The sequence below is a fragment of the Pelodiscus sinensis genome, chromosome 7, assembly GCF_049634645.1.
Source record: "Pelodiscus sinensis isolate JC-2024 chromosome 7, ASM4963464v1, whole genome shotgun sequence".
Classification (NCBI taxonomy): Eukaryota; Metazoa; Chordata; order Testudines; family Trionychidae; genus Pelodiscus; species Pelodiscus sinensis.
The window spans coordinates 66721967-66737426 of NC_134717.1; the positions used below are offsets into that span (position 1 = coordinate 66721967).

General features: G+C 51.9%; 1 protein-coding gene and 1 long non-coding RNA gene across 10 annotated transcripts in view; one reads left to right on the top strand and one right to left on the bottom strand.

The window, feature by feature from the left end:
- NEMP2 (nuclear envelope integral membrane protein 2) overlaps nucleotides 1-1792 on the bottom strand; it is a 37200-nt gene extending 35408 nt beyond the window's left edge. For 5 of the 6 annotated variants that reach the window (XR_012905366.1, XM_075934179.1, XM_075934180.1 and 2 more), the window contains exon 1: nucleotides 1355-1727. Coding sequence is in view for 5 of the 6 variants with exons in the window: in XM_075934179.1 (XP_075790294.1) it covers nucleotides 1355-1727 (373 nt within the window). In the remaining variant the exon portion in view is untranslated. Of the gene's footprint in view, nucleotides 1-1354 lie in introns of all 6 variants that reach the window. The other variant, XM_075934181.1, reaches the window with a different exon arrangement.
- On the top strand, nucleotides 1660-14747 carry LOC106731320 (uncharacterized). 4 transcript variants are annotated; one of them, XR_012905370.1, is made up of 5 exons: nucleotides 1660-1797; nucleotides 3902-3985; nucleotides 7599-7699; nucleotides 7817-8097; nucleotides 14382-14743. It is a non-coding gene; the product is annotated as an uncharacterized LOC106731320 (long non-coding RNA). The 4 variants fall into 4 exon arrangements; XR_012905369.1 differs by lacking the exon at nucleotides 1660-1797 and adding an exon at nucleotides 4786-4965 and having other exon boundaries at nucleotides 1947-3985; nucleotides 14382-14747; XR_003087471.2 differs by lacking the exon at nucleotides 1660-1797 and having other exon boundaries at nucleotides 1947-3985.
- Nucleotides 14748-15460: the final 713 nt, after the last annotated feature.

Sequence of the window (15460 nt, forward strand, 5' to 3'; positions counted from 1 at the left end):
AGCACACAGGACTCTATGCACTGCCCCTGCCCTGAGCACTAGCTCCATACTCCCATTGGCTGGGAACCTGCAGCTGGCTGCTTCTGGGGTGCAGCATGGTCTGTGATACCAGGAGAGACAGGAAGCCTGCCTTAGCATCCCTGCTGCACTGCTGACTGGAAGCTGCTCAAGGTAAACCAGGCCCATATGCGGGGGGTGGGGTGCGCAGAGGGCAAACATACCCCCATGATCCCCCAAGTCAGCGTGATGGGATTCTGAGGCCACATTCCTGATGGTCTGCAGCTTGAGCTCAGCTCCCCTTCCCCCCCTCCCCCCCGCAGTGGGGAGCCTGCGCTGGTGCCACAACCTCCCGTTCCCCTCCTCCCCCCATGGTTGGAGGGCCAGCTCCAGCTTCCCACTGGGGAGGGAGGGAAGAAGAGAAAAAGCCCCAAGCCTTGCTGCGCCCTCTGGCTCTGTTCCTCCTACCCTCTCCCAGCTGGAGCGCTTCTTCCCTGTGATCTACATTGCACAGTGAGGCTTAGGGCTTTCTCTTGTCCCCTCCTCCTCCTCAGCAGGAAGCCAGAGCTGGTGCTTCAACAGAATCCAGCCCATGGAAGCAGCAAGTGGTGATGCCTAGCACCAGGGCAGGGCATGATGGCAAGTAACTGCCCCACACTCCCTCATGTCCAGACCCCACACTCCCTCAGCCTGCTCCTGCCCCCTCCCCCTGGCCAGACACCTTACCCTCAGCCTGCTCCTGCATCCACCACCCAGCCAGACACCTTACCCTCAGCCTGCTCCTGCATCCACCACCCAGCCAGACACCTTACCCTCAGCCTGCTCCTGCCCCCTCGCCCTGGCCAGACACCTTACCCCCAGCCTGCTCCTGCCCCCTCGCCCTGGCCAGACACCTTACCCCCAGCCTGCTCCTGCCCCCTCCCCCTGGCCAGACACCTTACCCCCAGCCTGCTCCTGCCCCCTCCCCCTGGCCAGACACCTTACCCTCAGCCTGCTCCTGCCCCCTCCCCCTGGCCAGACAGCCTACTCCCAGCCTGCTCCTGCCCCCTCCCCCTGGCCAGACACCTTACCCTCAGCCTGCTCCTGCCCCCTCCCCCTGGCCAGACAGCCTACTCCCAGCCTGCTCCTACCCCCTCCCCCTGGCCAGACACCTTACCCCCAGCCTGCTCCTGCCCCCTCCCCCTGGCCAGACAGCCTACTCCCAGCCTGCTCCTGCCCCCTCCCCCTGGCCAGACACCTTACCCCCAGCCTGCTCCTGCATCCACCACCCCGCCAGACACCTTACCCTCAGCCTGCTCCTGCCCCCTCCCCCTGGCCTGTTTCACACTACAAGGGCCACACGCTGGTTTTCTCCCACCTGCCAGCGCAAAAACCGGGGTGTGAGCGGCACTGCCGGCCGAACAGGCTGCTGGGCCAGGGCACCTCACCCCCTCGGCACGCTGCTCCCCCGGGATCACGCGATCCCAACGGCAAACCAGCGCACACGTGACTCGTGGGAACGACACCCCTGGGTCAGTTGGAGGCGGCCGGTAACGTTGAACCGGCCCAACAGTCAGTTGCCGCCTCCCCCGCGCTCCCCTCAGGGGCCAGGCGAGGGCCCCTCCCCCGCGCGGCGGGCTGGGCTTTCGCTCCGGCTCTCGGGGCGGCCCCCGGGCGTTACCTGCTCCCGCCGCCCTAGGCACCAGCAAGAGGAGGACGAGCAGCCACAGCGGGGAGCCCGCCGCCTGCATCGGCCCCGCCGCCGGTGGCAGGGCGCGTGGCAACACGGAGCCGGCCGGGCCGAGGCGATCGGCTGGCTGGGTCTGGAGGGGCGGCCCCACCTCTGGGGCGGGGGAAGGAAGCGCGTGGCCCGAGGCGGGAACCGGCCGGAGCTCCCCCGGCGGGGCGCTGTGCGGCTGCCGGGACTGTCCGCTCCGGCTGCTTCTCGGCGCCCCCGGGAACGACTTGTAGCCGCCGGGAAGCATGTGCGGCCTCGCTGCAGGGGTGGGCCCAGCTGGTGCGTGGGGTCTCGCCAGAGCAGGCTCCCAGGGCGCCAGGTGGGCGGGTGGCTGCGCCGCATTCTCCCTGCTGCTCGGTTCCCCGCCAGCACAACAGACTTGGGTCCTTGGGGCTTCGGATCTGGCTGCGGTCGCCACTCTTGGTTGGCCGTGTTCCTGGAGAATTAATTGCAGGACCGTTCCCAGAGACCTTAAGTAGGGCTGGCTTTGGGGGTTCCAGACCCACGGCAACGGGGATGTGGAGCGTCAGGCAATCGTGCTCCACTTCTTTCCCCCCCCAACCCCTGCCCCCCTGCTGTGCTCCTAATGCACCCCTGTCCCCTTACTGGAGGGCTTGGTGTGGGGTAGCAGCATGGCTCAGCACCTCCCCGCACTCACAGCAGGAGCCAAAGTGACCCGTCAGCCTGCTTGCTTGCCCCCAGAGCCCATCTCGCAGACTGCTGCACTCCACTTCCCGCTGCCACAGTGAAGTGGAGCCCCGTGGGCTGGGAGATGGTGGTGGAGTGGTGCAAGCTGCTGGTAGCCCCGCTGCCAAGTTGCACCCTTCTCCCAAGTAACCCCCCCAGGCTGCCCTGGGCCCCATGGCTAACATGGAGGACTGTCCTGTCCGTAGTAGGTGTGTTTGTGTGTAAATGACTAACCGTTTAACCAATAATTGGATGCTTATTGGTTATTGGTGTTGTTTACACTTGGTGAAGCCTCCCAAGGAACCAGGCCAGCAGGGGCTGGTAGCCCCTCTCCTGGGGAGGCTTCGCTGTGGGCTCTGCCTAGCCTTATATAATAGAGCCCACAGCATGGGAACTCTGTAACCTCTGAGATTTTTCGGCACTTACACAGTGACCCTACTAGACTATTTTTAATGTCCCTAGACCATAGGACAAGTCTCTAGTGCCTGGGGGGGGGGGGGGGGTGAACCTTTTTCAGGTCCGGGGCTGCTGACCCGCAGAAAAATCGGTTGGGTGCCACACACAAGTGAGAGCCAAACAAACCAAACCGTCACTGATGCCCCCAACCGAGAAGGAGAGAGACCACATCTGGCCCTTGGGCCTTAGGTTCCCCACCTCTGGTCTAGCACTTGCAAACCTAGATCTGTCCTGGAGCCACATCCCCAATACCTGAAGGTGTATCTAGGTTGGCACGATTTTGTGCCAAAGCGGCTGCTTTAGCACAAAAACATGCTGCCTGTCTACACTGGCAGGCAGTTCTTGCGCAAGGACACTGGCATTCTAATGTGTGAAATCAGTGCTGCTTGTGCAAGAACTATGATGCTCCCGCTCAGGAATAAGCCCTCTTGCGCAAGAGGCCAGTGTAGACAGGCAACATGAATTTCTTACGCAAGAAAGCCTGATGGCTAAAATGGCCATCGGAGCTTTCTTGCGCAAGAGAGCGTCTACACTGGCATGGATGCTCTTGCGCAAAAGCACATCTCTTGCGCAAAGGCATATGCCAGTGTAGACGCTCTCTTGTGCAAATATTTTAACGCAAGAACTCTTGCGTTAAAGAGTATTTGCACAAGATCATGCCAATGTAGATGTAGCCTTAGAGTAGAAAGGGTTTGATTTTCTGCTCTGTTCACCAGAACATTTTTATGTGTCTGCTGAATTTCCTATTTTGCTCTAGTCCACTGCTCCCTATTTATTTCAAGATCTAGTTTAAAAAAATCTTCCCTTATGTTTATGGTTAAAATAATCTAACAAACTGTTCCTGCCTTTCTCAAACCTGGGCTACATTCAAAAATTAGATGAACCTGGTTACATTGCTCAGGCTGTAAAAAAAAAAAAAAAAAATCTTGTGCCCTGTGTGCTGTAGTTAGGTTGACCTAACTCCTGATGTAGACTGGGATATATCAGTACCATATAGTACCACATGGAGCTTACCTGTCTTCTTCCTTATCTCTTCATTTTTAGTGCTGGCTTCCTCTCTGTCTTTTTGAAAGTCTCATCACTATACACATGAGCCACTTTTTTGCAGCTGCCATAATCTGGAACAAGGTTTGTCTTATCAACTGGATATTTTACTTCAGTCTCATTAAATCATGTATCTTTTCTTGTCTAAGGCTATATCTATACTGGAAGACTGTGTCATCTGCTTTTGCGGAAAAACTTGCCAGCTGTCTACACTGGCCGCTTGAATTTCCGCAAAAGCACTGACGATCTCATGTAAGATTGTCAGTGCTTTTGTGGAAATACTATGCTGCTCCCATTTGGGCAAAAGTCTTTTTCCGAAAGACTTTTGCGCAAAAGGGCCAGTGTAGACAGCAGAGATTTCTTTTCCGCAAAAAAGCCCCGATCGCAAAATGGGCTTTTGCAGAAAAGCATCCTGCCAATCTAGAAGCTCTTTTCTGGAAATGCTTTTAACGGAAAACTTTTCCGTTAAAAGCATTTCTGGAAAATCATGCCAGTGTAGACGTGGCCGAAAGGTTTGGCGACAAAAGTGCTGTCGATATGCAAAAGTCACCAAAACAGCAAACTTGCCAAATCTGTTTTTCTGCCATTCCTTCTCAATGCATGTCCACATTGTTAGCTCCCCGGTCAACAGAAAGAGCAAAGCTATGTGAGTAAACATCTCACAGTGCCTGGCATCACCTTCAGTCACTAAGCACTGTGGGAATGTGCAACAGAGCGCTAGGCATTTTGAGAATGTGAAAAACGTCCCGCCAGCCACCTCTTCACTTCCCAGCCCTTGAATGACAATCCTTGTTGTGAACTCCAGCATCTGCTGTGAGAAATCATGGATCCCAGACTTCTCTGCCATGTTGTGTTCAATGTGCTTAGATCATCGTGTATTGCAGCAGACCTACTTATGCACTAATACAATGGATGAAGACTCAAATGCAGACAACAATGTGAGTGGCAAGGAGAGCAGCGAAGTAGCATTGCATTGGAATGTCACAGAGCAGCTGTACAGAGTAGAGCATCGCTTTTGGGCTAGGGAAACCAGCACTGAGTGATGGGATTGCATTGTCATGCAGGTATGGGATGAAAATCAGTTGCTACAGAACTTTTGGATGTGTAAAGCAATTTTCTTGGAGTTGTGTGTTCTGAACTGCAGTGCACCCGAATAAGAGCTGCTCTCTGTACAAAGCATGTTGCAATTACTTTGTGTAAGCTGGTGACTCCAGATTGCTACCATTCAGTTGCAAATCAGTTTGGAGTGGGGATGTCTACTGTCTGGGCAATAACTTGCATTTTGTTGCATAGGACTGTGAATCTGGGAAATGTGGATGACATAGTAACTGGCTTTGCTGACATGTGCTTTCCAAATTGTGGCAGGGCAGTTGATGGCACACATTCCCATTATAGCACCGCCTCACCTTGCTTCAGAGCACATCAATCGTAAGCGGTATTTCTCCATGGTGTTTCAGGCGTTTTTGGATCGCCATGGGCATTTCACACAGATAAATGGAAGGTGGTCTGGAAAGGTGCATGATGCATGCATCTTCAGGAACAGTGGCCTGTACAGAAAGCTGCAGGCTGGAACTTTCTTTCCAGATCAGAAAATTACAGTGGGAGTGTGGAAATGCCCAGAGTGCCCTTTCAACTCTGGCTCATGAATCCTTACTCAAGGCCCCTGAACAGCAATAAGGAGTGGTTCAACAACAGGCTAAGCCAATGCCACACAGTTGTTGAAGGTGCCTTTGGCAGATTAAAAGGGAAATGGAGGTGTCTCTATGGCAGGATGGACTTTATAGAGAATCATAGCCCCAAGGTGGTGGCCTTATGCTGTTGCTTACATAATTTATGTGAAAGTAAGGGAGAAGTGTTTAACCGTGGGTGAAACAATGAAACACAGCACCTGGACACTCAATTTAAAGAGCCAGACACTCATTCTGTCAGAGGAGCCCATAGGGTGGCCATCAATATCAGGGAGGCTCTGTAATACCGCTTGGACAATGAGGGGCTGTGACAGGACGTGCACACCCTGCACTGAAGCTGGCGAGATTAAAACCCTGTGGGCAGAGGAAGTCCCGCCCTTTGACCAGACTGGGCAAGCTCCAAATGCTGGGGCAGCATAAAAGGCAGCAGAGCAGCTCAGTCTGGGCTGGCCAATGAATGGGAAGGATCTTCAATTGGAGCTTCACCAGTCAGTGACACAGACAGCAAGAGACAGAGCCCAGGAGACCGCTGCCATGCATCCCCAGAGCAACCCCAAGGAGAAGCAGCTTCTGGGGAACTAGAAGACCCAGCCATTACATGGATGCCTACCAGCACTGGTAGGAAGTGACCCGTGTAGGAGTGGCCTCCCCCACCCAGATAAACTTGGTGGCTGTGTCTACACTGGCATCCCTTTCCAGAAAAGGGATGCTAATGTAGACTTTAGAATAGGCAAATCCGCGGGGGATTTAAATATCCCCTGTGGCATTTGCATTAACGTGGCTGCCGCTTTTTTCCGGCTTGGGAAACAAACAATTTAAACAAACAATTAAAACAATTTAAATGGCTGCTGTGCTGAACCGACAAACAGCTGATCAGCTGTTTGTCGGCTCTGCGCACTAGTCTGGACGCTCCCGCGCTGACCTGAAAGCCCTTTATCGACCTCCCTGTTATGCCTCGTAGGATGAGGTTTACCGGGAAGGTCGATAAAGGGCTTTCATTTCGGCTGGGGAGCATCCAGACTGCCCTGATCTGCCGACAAACAGCTGATCGGCAGAGTGGGGCAGCCATTTAAATTTAAATGAAGCCGTGATTATTTAAATTGTGGCTTCATTTCCCTTTGCCGAACAAACAAATCTATATGGTTCCGTCAATGGAGCCGTGTAGTTTAGACGTACCTTTGGTTACCTCCCTCCAGTAAGGGCCCCACAACCTCTCTGATCACCCTCTGGGTGCAAAAGGTTTGGGGTGCTCCAAGCAGGAAAGCATCTTGAACGCTAGCCACCCATTTCTCTGAGAAGATGCCGTGAGAACCATTTCACAATGAGCCAGACATCAGGAAATAGATTTTAAAGTTCCTGGGGTTTGCAGGTGGGGGGAGAAATCTGTTTACATGGCTGCAGACCAGTGGAATTCAAAGTGCTGGCCGGAGTGGCTAATTGGGCATTGTGGGAAACATGCTGGAGTTCAATAAACTTGATTAAAAAACCTACTGTAGGATGCACTGTGTGACTGTTGACAGAAAAAGGAGGGAGAGAGACAAAGGTCCTTCGCAGAGCTGGAAGTTTTTGTTACCAAAACTGGGTGCTTGTTGCGACTTTTGTCACGTTGCAATGTTGAATGCTGTCAGTGTTTTGTGTGTTGTTTTGGTTTTTTGGTGGGTTTTTTTGGTGACAAACTCTGCCAATGTAGGCAATGCCTTATTCTTTTAATATCCTTGTTCCGCTGTGTATTATTACACTTGAATCTTGTTATTTAACTTTGTTTTGACAAGTTGGGAAACAGTTGGATTTGAATTAGAATAATTTGCAAGAAGTCTCTGAGCTGAATGCATTTTAAATGTTAGATAATTTAGTAGTAAGGAGGTTAAAGAGCAGATGATACTTTAAGGAAAACTTTGATAAACATTCTGTGTTGTAGCCATTCTGTTTTATGTCATATTTTGAGTTTCTTTCTCATTTTTTATCTATGATAGGGACACTTGCATAAAAACAGAATTGTTATTTTTCAGGAGTCGTCTTTGCCTGTTGGCTAATCTTCAGGTAGAGTCTGACGCTGCTCCCAATGAAGTCAATGGCAAAATTCTTACTGACTTCAGTGGAGCCGAATCAGGTGCATAAATGATCCTGTAGTTCAGTGGTTCTCAAACTGTGGTCCATGGCCGCATTCCAGGTGGTCTGTGGCTCGAGTTCAGCTCCTCACTTCCACCCATCCTCCCTCTCTCCACAGCCAGGAGTTTGCGCTGGCACTCCACAACTTCCCCACCCCTTGTGAGGTTGGCGCGCCAGTGTTGGCATCCCTCTGAGGGGGCGAGCTCCAAGCCTCCCTGCCAGATCAGCCTCATGAGGAATAAGCAGAGCCAGAAGCGGCTCCATGCACTGCTGCTCCCCCTGCCCCAGCTGGGGAAACTGCAGCGTGTTGTCGCACTGCCTGGAGGCTTTCCTGCAGCTCTCATTGGCTGGAGTCCTTCCTGGGACACGATGCCTGAGCGGTGTGAGGTGCGAAAGCAAGTAAGTTCCCTCAACCCTCATGCCCAGCCCTCGCACTCCTACTCTCCTCCTGCACCAGCCCCTGCCAAGACCCTGCACCTCCAGCCTGCTCCTGCACCAGTCCCCAAGTTGGACACTCCACCCCCAGCCTGCTCCTGCTTCCTCCCACCCTGGCCAGACACCCTACCCCCACCCTGCTCCTGCACCCTCCCTTGCTCCTGCACTCCCCCCCTCCCCCAGACATCCTTCCCCCCCACTACTCTTGCACCCTCATCCCTATCCCATTCACTGGCAGCCCTGTCCTGCACACTGAACCCCCCCCATTTTTGTCCCAACCCCAGAACCTGGGGGGGGAGGTTCCACAAAATCCACTAACCCCAGAAGTGTAAATCTGACCCATGGGAAGCCCTGAACCTCAGTCCTCCCATCCCCTCTCCTTATCCAGTGGGGCTAGAGTGCCAGAGAAGTGAGGTGTCTCAGCTGGGGGCTACATCTGTGAGTACTGGGGTGGGGGCTAGATGGGTATTTTTTTGCTTCTCACTTGTGTGGTCCCCAACTGATTTTTTTTTTGTGTGGATCAGTGGCTCCCAATTTGAAAAAGGTTCCCACCCCTGTAATAAATAAAGAAAATATGGGAACCTTTTGTGTTGAACATAAACTAATATTTTACTTTATTTAAAATGAAGTTCGATAAACAAACATGAGAAAGTTAAAATGCTTAATCTGTTTAATAATTTACTATTTCCTTTCTTACTGGTTAAATTAAACAATTCTCCCTAGATGCATTAGCAAAATGGCTTGGGTGTAATTAATGGTGATTTTCCAGTAGCACAGGGGTGGGCAATAATTTTTGATGGGTGGGCCACTCCAAAAATTTTGAAAGGTTGGGTGAAGAAGAGAGCTTTCAGTAAGGGCTTGGGGTATAGGAGAGGGTGTAGGATCTGGGAGAGAGGGTGTTTGAGTGAAGGAGGCAATTGTGACCTGGGTTAGGGGTCTAGGGTACAGAGGTTTGGGTTCTGACCTAGGGCAAGAGTGGGTTGTGACCTAGGGCAGGGGACTAGGGTGCAGGAGGGGGTAGAGGGGTTTGGGCTGTGACTTGGGGCAGGGGACTGGAGTGCAGAAGTTTGGTTTGTGACCTGGGGCAGAGGATTGGGTTGCAGAGTCTGGGAGGAAATAGCGGGCAGAGGGTTTGGGTTATGTGGGGTAGGGGCACAGAGTTGGGGTGCCAGAAGCAGGCTCTGCCTGGGAGACTTACTTGCTTGACTCCCAGCCAGCAGGCTTCTCAAGCAGACTTCCTGCTTGCCCTGTCCCCTCACTGGCTGCAGGAGCCTTGTGGTTTTTGAACAGCTACAAGTAGTGTTCCCTCGAACATTTTCTATCCTTGGCAGGGTTGAATTTTCTTTTGGGTGGGTTGAAATTTCTTGTGTGCAACACGAATATTGAGGTAGTGTGTGGATGTGCACTGCCAATACTGTACAAACAAAACACACACAAATGTTTAAGCAGTCCACATGTGTGGAAGAAAATATATTAAACAAGACATCTGTGTCTAGTTGTTGTGAAGTACCCTTAGTGACTACAAAGATGCTGTACAAAGGTAGGGAAATAGCCTTCTTCCACTTGCGGAAGACTAGAAGCTGCAGAACAAATTAACACATGGCTTCAGTTTGTTGACAGATGCATGTTTGAAAGAGTTTGCAAATAAGATTTCATTCTATAAAACTAGCATCACACTTAGTACTTGCTACTTCTGACTCATAAGAACCTGAACTTTACCACATAGTAAAGATTTGGCCTTTATGCAATACAATATACCATGTATTAATTAGTAACACAGGATTTTTAAAAGATCATTAAGTTCAGAGTTTTAGATATCTGCAACATTCCAAAAAAAATCTGTTAAAAGAATATTTTTCTTTCTTAAGCTACTAACACCTATAGGGCATGTCTACATTAGCCCCCTAGTTCGAACTAGGGAGGGTAATGTAAAACAGGACAATGTAGCACTTTAAAGACTAACAAGATGGTTTATTAGGTGATGAGCTTTCGTGGGCCAGACCCACTTCCTCAGATCAAAGAGTGGAAGAAAATTATCACAACCATATATACCAAAGGATACAATTAAAAAAATGAACACATATGAAAAGGACAAATCACATTTCAGAACAGAAGGAGGATGGGGGGGGGAGGTAAAGGTCTGTGAGCTAATGATATTAGAGGTGATAATTGGGGAAGCTATCTTAGTAATGAGTAAGATAATTAAAGTCTTTGTTCAAACTTAGGCGTAAAGTGTCGAATTTAAGCATGAATGACAGTTCAGAGGATTCTCTTTCAAGTGTAGTCTTAAAAGGCCTTTGAAGCAAGATGCAGGTAATCAAGTCGTTGAGACAATGTCCTTTCTGGTTGAAATGGCAAGAAACTGTTTTTTCTTTGTGATCCTGTCTAATATCTGTTTTGTGGGCATTGATCCTTTGGCGAAGTGTCTGAGACGTTTGTCCAATGTACATAGCAGATGGACACTTTTGGCTCATGATAGCATAAATTATTTTTCTGGATGTGCAGGAATATGTGTTCTTGATCTTATAACTCACTTGGTTAGGTCCAATAATGGTATCAGCAGAGTGAATATGTGGACAAAGCTGGCAACAGGGTTTGTTGCAAGGAAAGGTACGAGGGTTGGTATTAGTGTGGTATGTCCTGTGGTTGTTGGTAAGAATCATCTTGAGGTTAGGTGGTTGTCTATAGGAGACTATGGGTCTGTTTCCCAGAGCCTCTTGGAGTTTAGTGTCCTGTTCCAGTATAGGCTGTAATTTATTGATAATGTGTTGGACAGGTTTAAGTTGGGAGCTGTAGGTGATGACAAGTGGTGTTCTATTGTTGGTTTTCTTGGGTCTGTCTTGTAGTAGATGGTTTCTAGGTATTCGTTTGGCTCTTTCAGTTTGCTTTTTTATTTCTCTGGGTGGGTAGTTGAGGTTTATAAATGCTTGGTAGAGATCCTGAAGTTTCTGGTCTCCGTCAGTGGGATTAGAGCAGATGCGATTGTATTGAAGGGCTTGGCTATAGATGATGGATCGTACAGTGTGTTCTGGATGGGAGCTGGAAGCATGTAGGTAACTGTATGAGTCAGTGGGTTTTCTGTAGAGGGTGGTGTCTAATTTTCCATTGCTGATTTGTACTGTGGTGTCCAGTGTTTCTTGGCCATGCGTCCAGATCATAAAGATGTCATCGATGTAGCATAAGTAGAGAAGAGGTAAAAAGGGACGGGAGTTGAGGAAATGTTGTTCTAAGTCAGATATTAGCATACTGTGAGGCCATGCGTGTACCCATGGCTGTGCCGCTGATCTGGAGGTATAAGTTGTTCTCAAACTGGAAATAATGGTGGGTGGTCCTTAGTTAGAGTTAACTGTTACACCTCGTGGAATGAGGTGTAACAGTTAACTCGAACTAAGGACTTAGTTCAAGTTAATGTTTGACTGCTGCCTGTAGCCGCGGGCAGTTAATTCGGACTAAGGGGATTTAACAATGGGGCCCGGACGGGAAGATGCAAATAAAGCCCGGGATATTTAAAGCCCGGGCTTCATTTGCAACTTTGAATGCCTACATTAGCCTCCCTAGTTCGAACTAGGGGGCTAGTGTAGACATACCCATGTAAACTTTGTTTTGAAATCATGCACGTTTCCTCCTGGCACACAAACCCCCCACGCAGCCTGCTTTCCCTCCCTCCTCCAGCCCAGACAGAGAACTTCAGCAAGTAAGTCAGACACCCGAAACAAACTGCCCCCCTGCCTCCACCTCACTGCACAGATGCCAGCATCCACCCACTTCTTTTTTGCCCATGTAGTCAGCCCCTTACCTCCCTCTTCCCAGCCCAGAAGGCTTGAAGAAACTGCTGGATTTCTGCCTCTCTCTCTCCCTCCTCAGACAGATGGGACTCTCCAAACTTCCCTCCCCTCTGACTCCCTCCCCTCCCCCGCCCCACTCCTCAAACCAATTAATTACTCCCTCTCCCCAGCCACTTATTCCCTGCTTATCTGCTCTGGGAGCTCTTTAGTTCAAGCAGCACAGCTCCATTTAGCTGCTGCTTACAGACGCCCTGCCTCCCGCCAGTCAGTTGAGCTCCCTGTCTGCATGGAAGCTTTGAACCTCTAAGCCTGGCTCAGATAATAGCTGTGTGATAGCACGGCTTAGAGGGAACTTCGGCAGCCAATGGGATTGTGCTGCGGGCAGGAGCAGTGCGTGAAGCATCTCCTATCTCCCCCAGGCTCACGGCTGTTGAGAAGTGATAGAAATGTAGCCGTGTTAGTCTGGGGTAGCTGAAGCAAAATACAGGACTATGTAGCACTTTAAAGACTAACAAGATGGTTTATTTGATTTGTCCTTTTCATATGTGTTCTTTTTTTCAATTGTATCCTTTGGTATATATGGTTGTGACTATTTTCTTCCACTATTTGATCTGAGGAAGTGGGTCTGGCCCACGAAAGTTCATCATCTAATAAACCATCTTGTTAGTCTTTAAAGGGCTTCATAGTCCTGTATTTTGCTTCAGCTGTTGAGAGAGCCCTGTAGCAGCTTCTCTCAGCAGCATGTGAGGGGCAGGCAGGACTCTGCCTGAGGCTCCTCTGGCTCGTAGAGAGTATCTTGCCCAGGCCTGCATTAGCAAGTTGTGGTCCATGGAAAGATTTGCATCAAGTCTTGTGGGCCACAGGCCAAAACGTTTGAGAACCACTGCTGTAGTTAAAGCACGGAGTGGGGCACCAATGGGCATGCTTCAATCAGCCACTAGGTTGAGACAGCACAGATTAACCAGGCCCTCCACCCCCACCCCCCAAAAAAGCAACCTCCTGAAAGATTTGACAGATACTATGGTATAGACCAGGGGTCGGCAATCCCCAGCACGCATACCACACGCGAGCCGATTTCCCATGGCATCTGGAATGGGAGTTCAGTTCTGCGCCTTCCCCTCTTGCAGCCAGGAACTTGTGCTGCAGTTCCAGCCTCAGCTGCACAGGCTGGGGGTGAGGAGGGGGGGAAGAGGAGAGAAGAGGCACATGCATCCGTGGGGCTGCCCATCCCTGGCCTGGGCATGCAGCTCCTGGGAGCTAAACGGTTAGCCCTCCCCCTTCCTAGCTACAGGCTTCTTGCTTCAGGAGGGGACAGGGTTGGGCCTGCTCTGCAGAGCCAGGGCTGGGTGGCTGGCACACGTGGCATGCTGGGGCCCAGTATGCTCCCCGTGGGGTCGGGGAGCCCCTTCTCCAGCACCCTGTTGCGCCCAGCCAGGCTGGAGCCAGTCCTGGGCAGCCCCAGGCTCTCCCAGCCCCAGAGCTGCAGGCAAAGGGCTGGGCTGGGCCAGGCATGGAAGAGACTCCCTACCCCTACCTCTCCTCACCTCAGCACTGCTGGCCTGCTGGTGAGTGCACTGGGGGCATAGGGATGTGGGGACAGGAAGGGGGTGAAGGAAGATGCGAGGGCATGATGGGAGGGGGCAGGAGTTGCACTGAGGGGAGGATGGGGCAATGCAGGGGATCAGGCTGAGGAGGGGGGATCATGGAGCTGAGGGGAGCAAGGCTGAAGGAGAGGGAAGGTGTGATGGGGGGATACAATTCTAATTTGCAAAAAATGCACTTTGTAGTAACTGCACTTTTCTTTACTCCACACTTCTTTGCCTCTCTCCCCAGCTAGCTATTTGGCTGCATTCTCACCCTCTCAACTTTTCTGCATTACTCCCCCAACCTCCTCCTGCTCTCAAACTCACTCTCGTAGTCCCACCACATCGTCTCCTGCCCCCGCAGACTCCCTTCCAGATCCTGCACTCTTCATGCCATCCTGCATCCCTATCCCACTCGCTGGCTGTCTTCTCCCACACATTGAACTCCTAATTTTTGTTCCCATCCCAGAGCCTAAGGGGGTCCACAAAATCCACTAACTCTGGAACCCTAGAAACGTAAATGTAGCCTATAGGAAGCCCTGAACCTCAGTCCTCCCTTTCCCTTCCCTTCACCCCACGGGGGCTGGAGTGCCTGAAGAGTGAGGTGTCTTAGTTGGGGGCCACATCAGTGAGGGTTGGGTGTTTTGGAGAAGTGTTTTTGCTTCTCACTTGTGTGGCCCAGGGTAGGAGGGTTAAATCTTGGCACGTCATTTCTGAAAGGTTGCTAATCCTTGGTCTAGACAAACTTGTTTGCCTCCTTCACAGCCACAGCACAAGACTTCTGAAAAACCTTTAGTCTGGCCTATCAAAACCTTTGCTAAGTCAGATGTAGCCTGAGTTCTCCACCACCAGCATGATTGTCTTCTCTCTTGCTTCACAGGTCATTTGCAAACCAGGCCAAGAAGTGAGGATGTGGCTGCAGAAAAATAAGGATGCCTCAGCATTTGTTTATGTGTCTAGAATATTTTATTATATACTGCAAAAATCAATAAACACAAATGTGTCAAGAGTTTTTGTCATTACCAATGTCTAATTTTATAGCCTATCCTTTACAGGCAGTCCCCGAGTTATGCGGATCCGACTTATGTCGGATCCGCAGATACGAACGGGGATTTTCTTGCCCCGGAGGACTGGAGCAGCAGGACGCCTGGTCCCGCCGCCCGCCTCCTCCGGGGCGAGAAAAGCTGCTCCCCGTCTCCCTGGTCTGCTGCGGGAGCCAGCGGACCAGGGAGACGGGGAGCAAAGCGGCTCAGGACCCGGGGCCGGACCCGCGACCGCTTCCAGATCAGCTGGAAGCGCCGCGGGTCCGGCCCCGGGTCCTGCGCCGCTTTGCTCAGCGTCTCTCTGGTCTGCAGACCAGGGAGACGCTGAGCAAAGCCGCGCAGGACCCGGCCGGACCCGGTGCTTCCAGCTGATCTGGAAGCGGCTGCGGGTCCGGCCCCGGGTCCTGCGCCACTTTGTTCAGCGTCTACAGACCAGGGAGACGCTGAGCAAAGCGGCGCAGGACCCGGGCTGGACCGTGGCGCTTCCAGCTGATCTGGAAGCGCAGCGGGTCCGGCCCGGGTCCTCCGCCGCTTTGCTCCGCGTCTCTCTGGTCTGCTGGGGGGGGGATGCAGCTAGTGCCCCCCTCAGCAGACCAGGGAGATGTGGAGCAAAGCCCGGGGCCTGTGGTAGAGCAGGTGGGGCGCTGCCGGTTGGTCCCACAGCACCGCTCCTTGGCGCTACTGGACCAACCCGGCAGCACCCCAGCTACTCTGCCCCAGGAGTCCTGATTCAGCCGCTGCTGATCAATTTCAGCGGTGGCTGAATCAGGACGCCTGGGGCAGAGCAGCTGGGGTGCTGCTGGGTTGGTCCAGGAGCGCCGAGGAGCAGCCGTGCTACTGGACCAACCCAGCAGCACCCGAGCTGCTCTACCCCAGGCGTCCCCAAATTAGCCGCTGCTGAAACTGACCAGCGGCT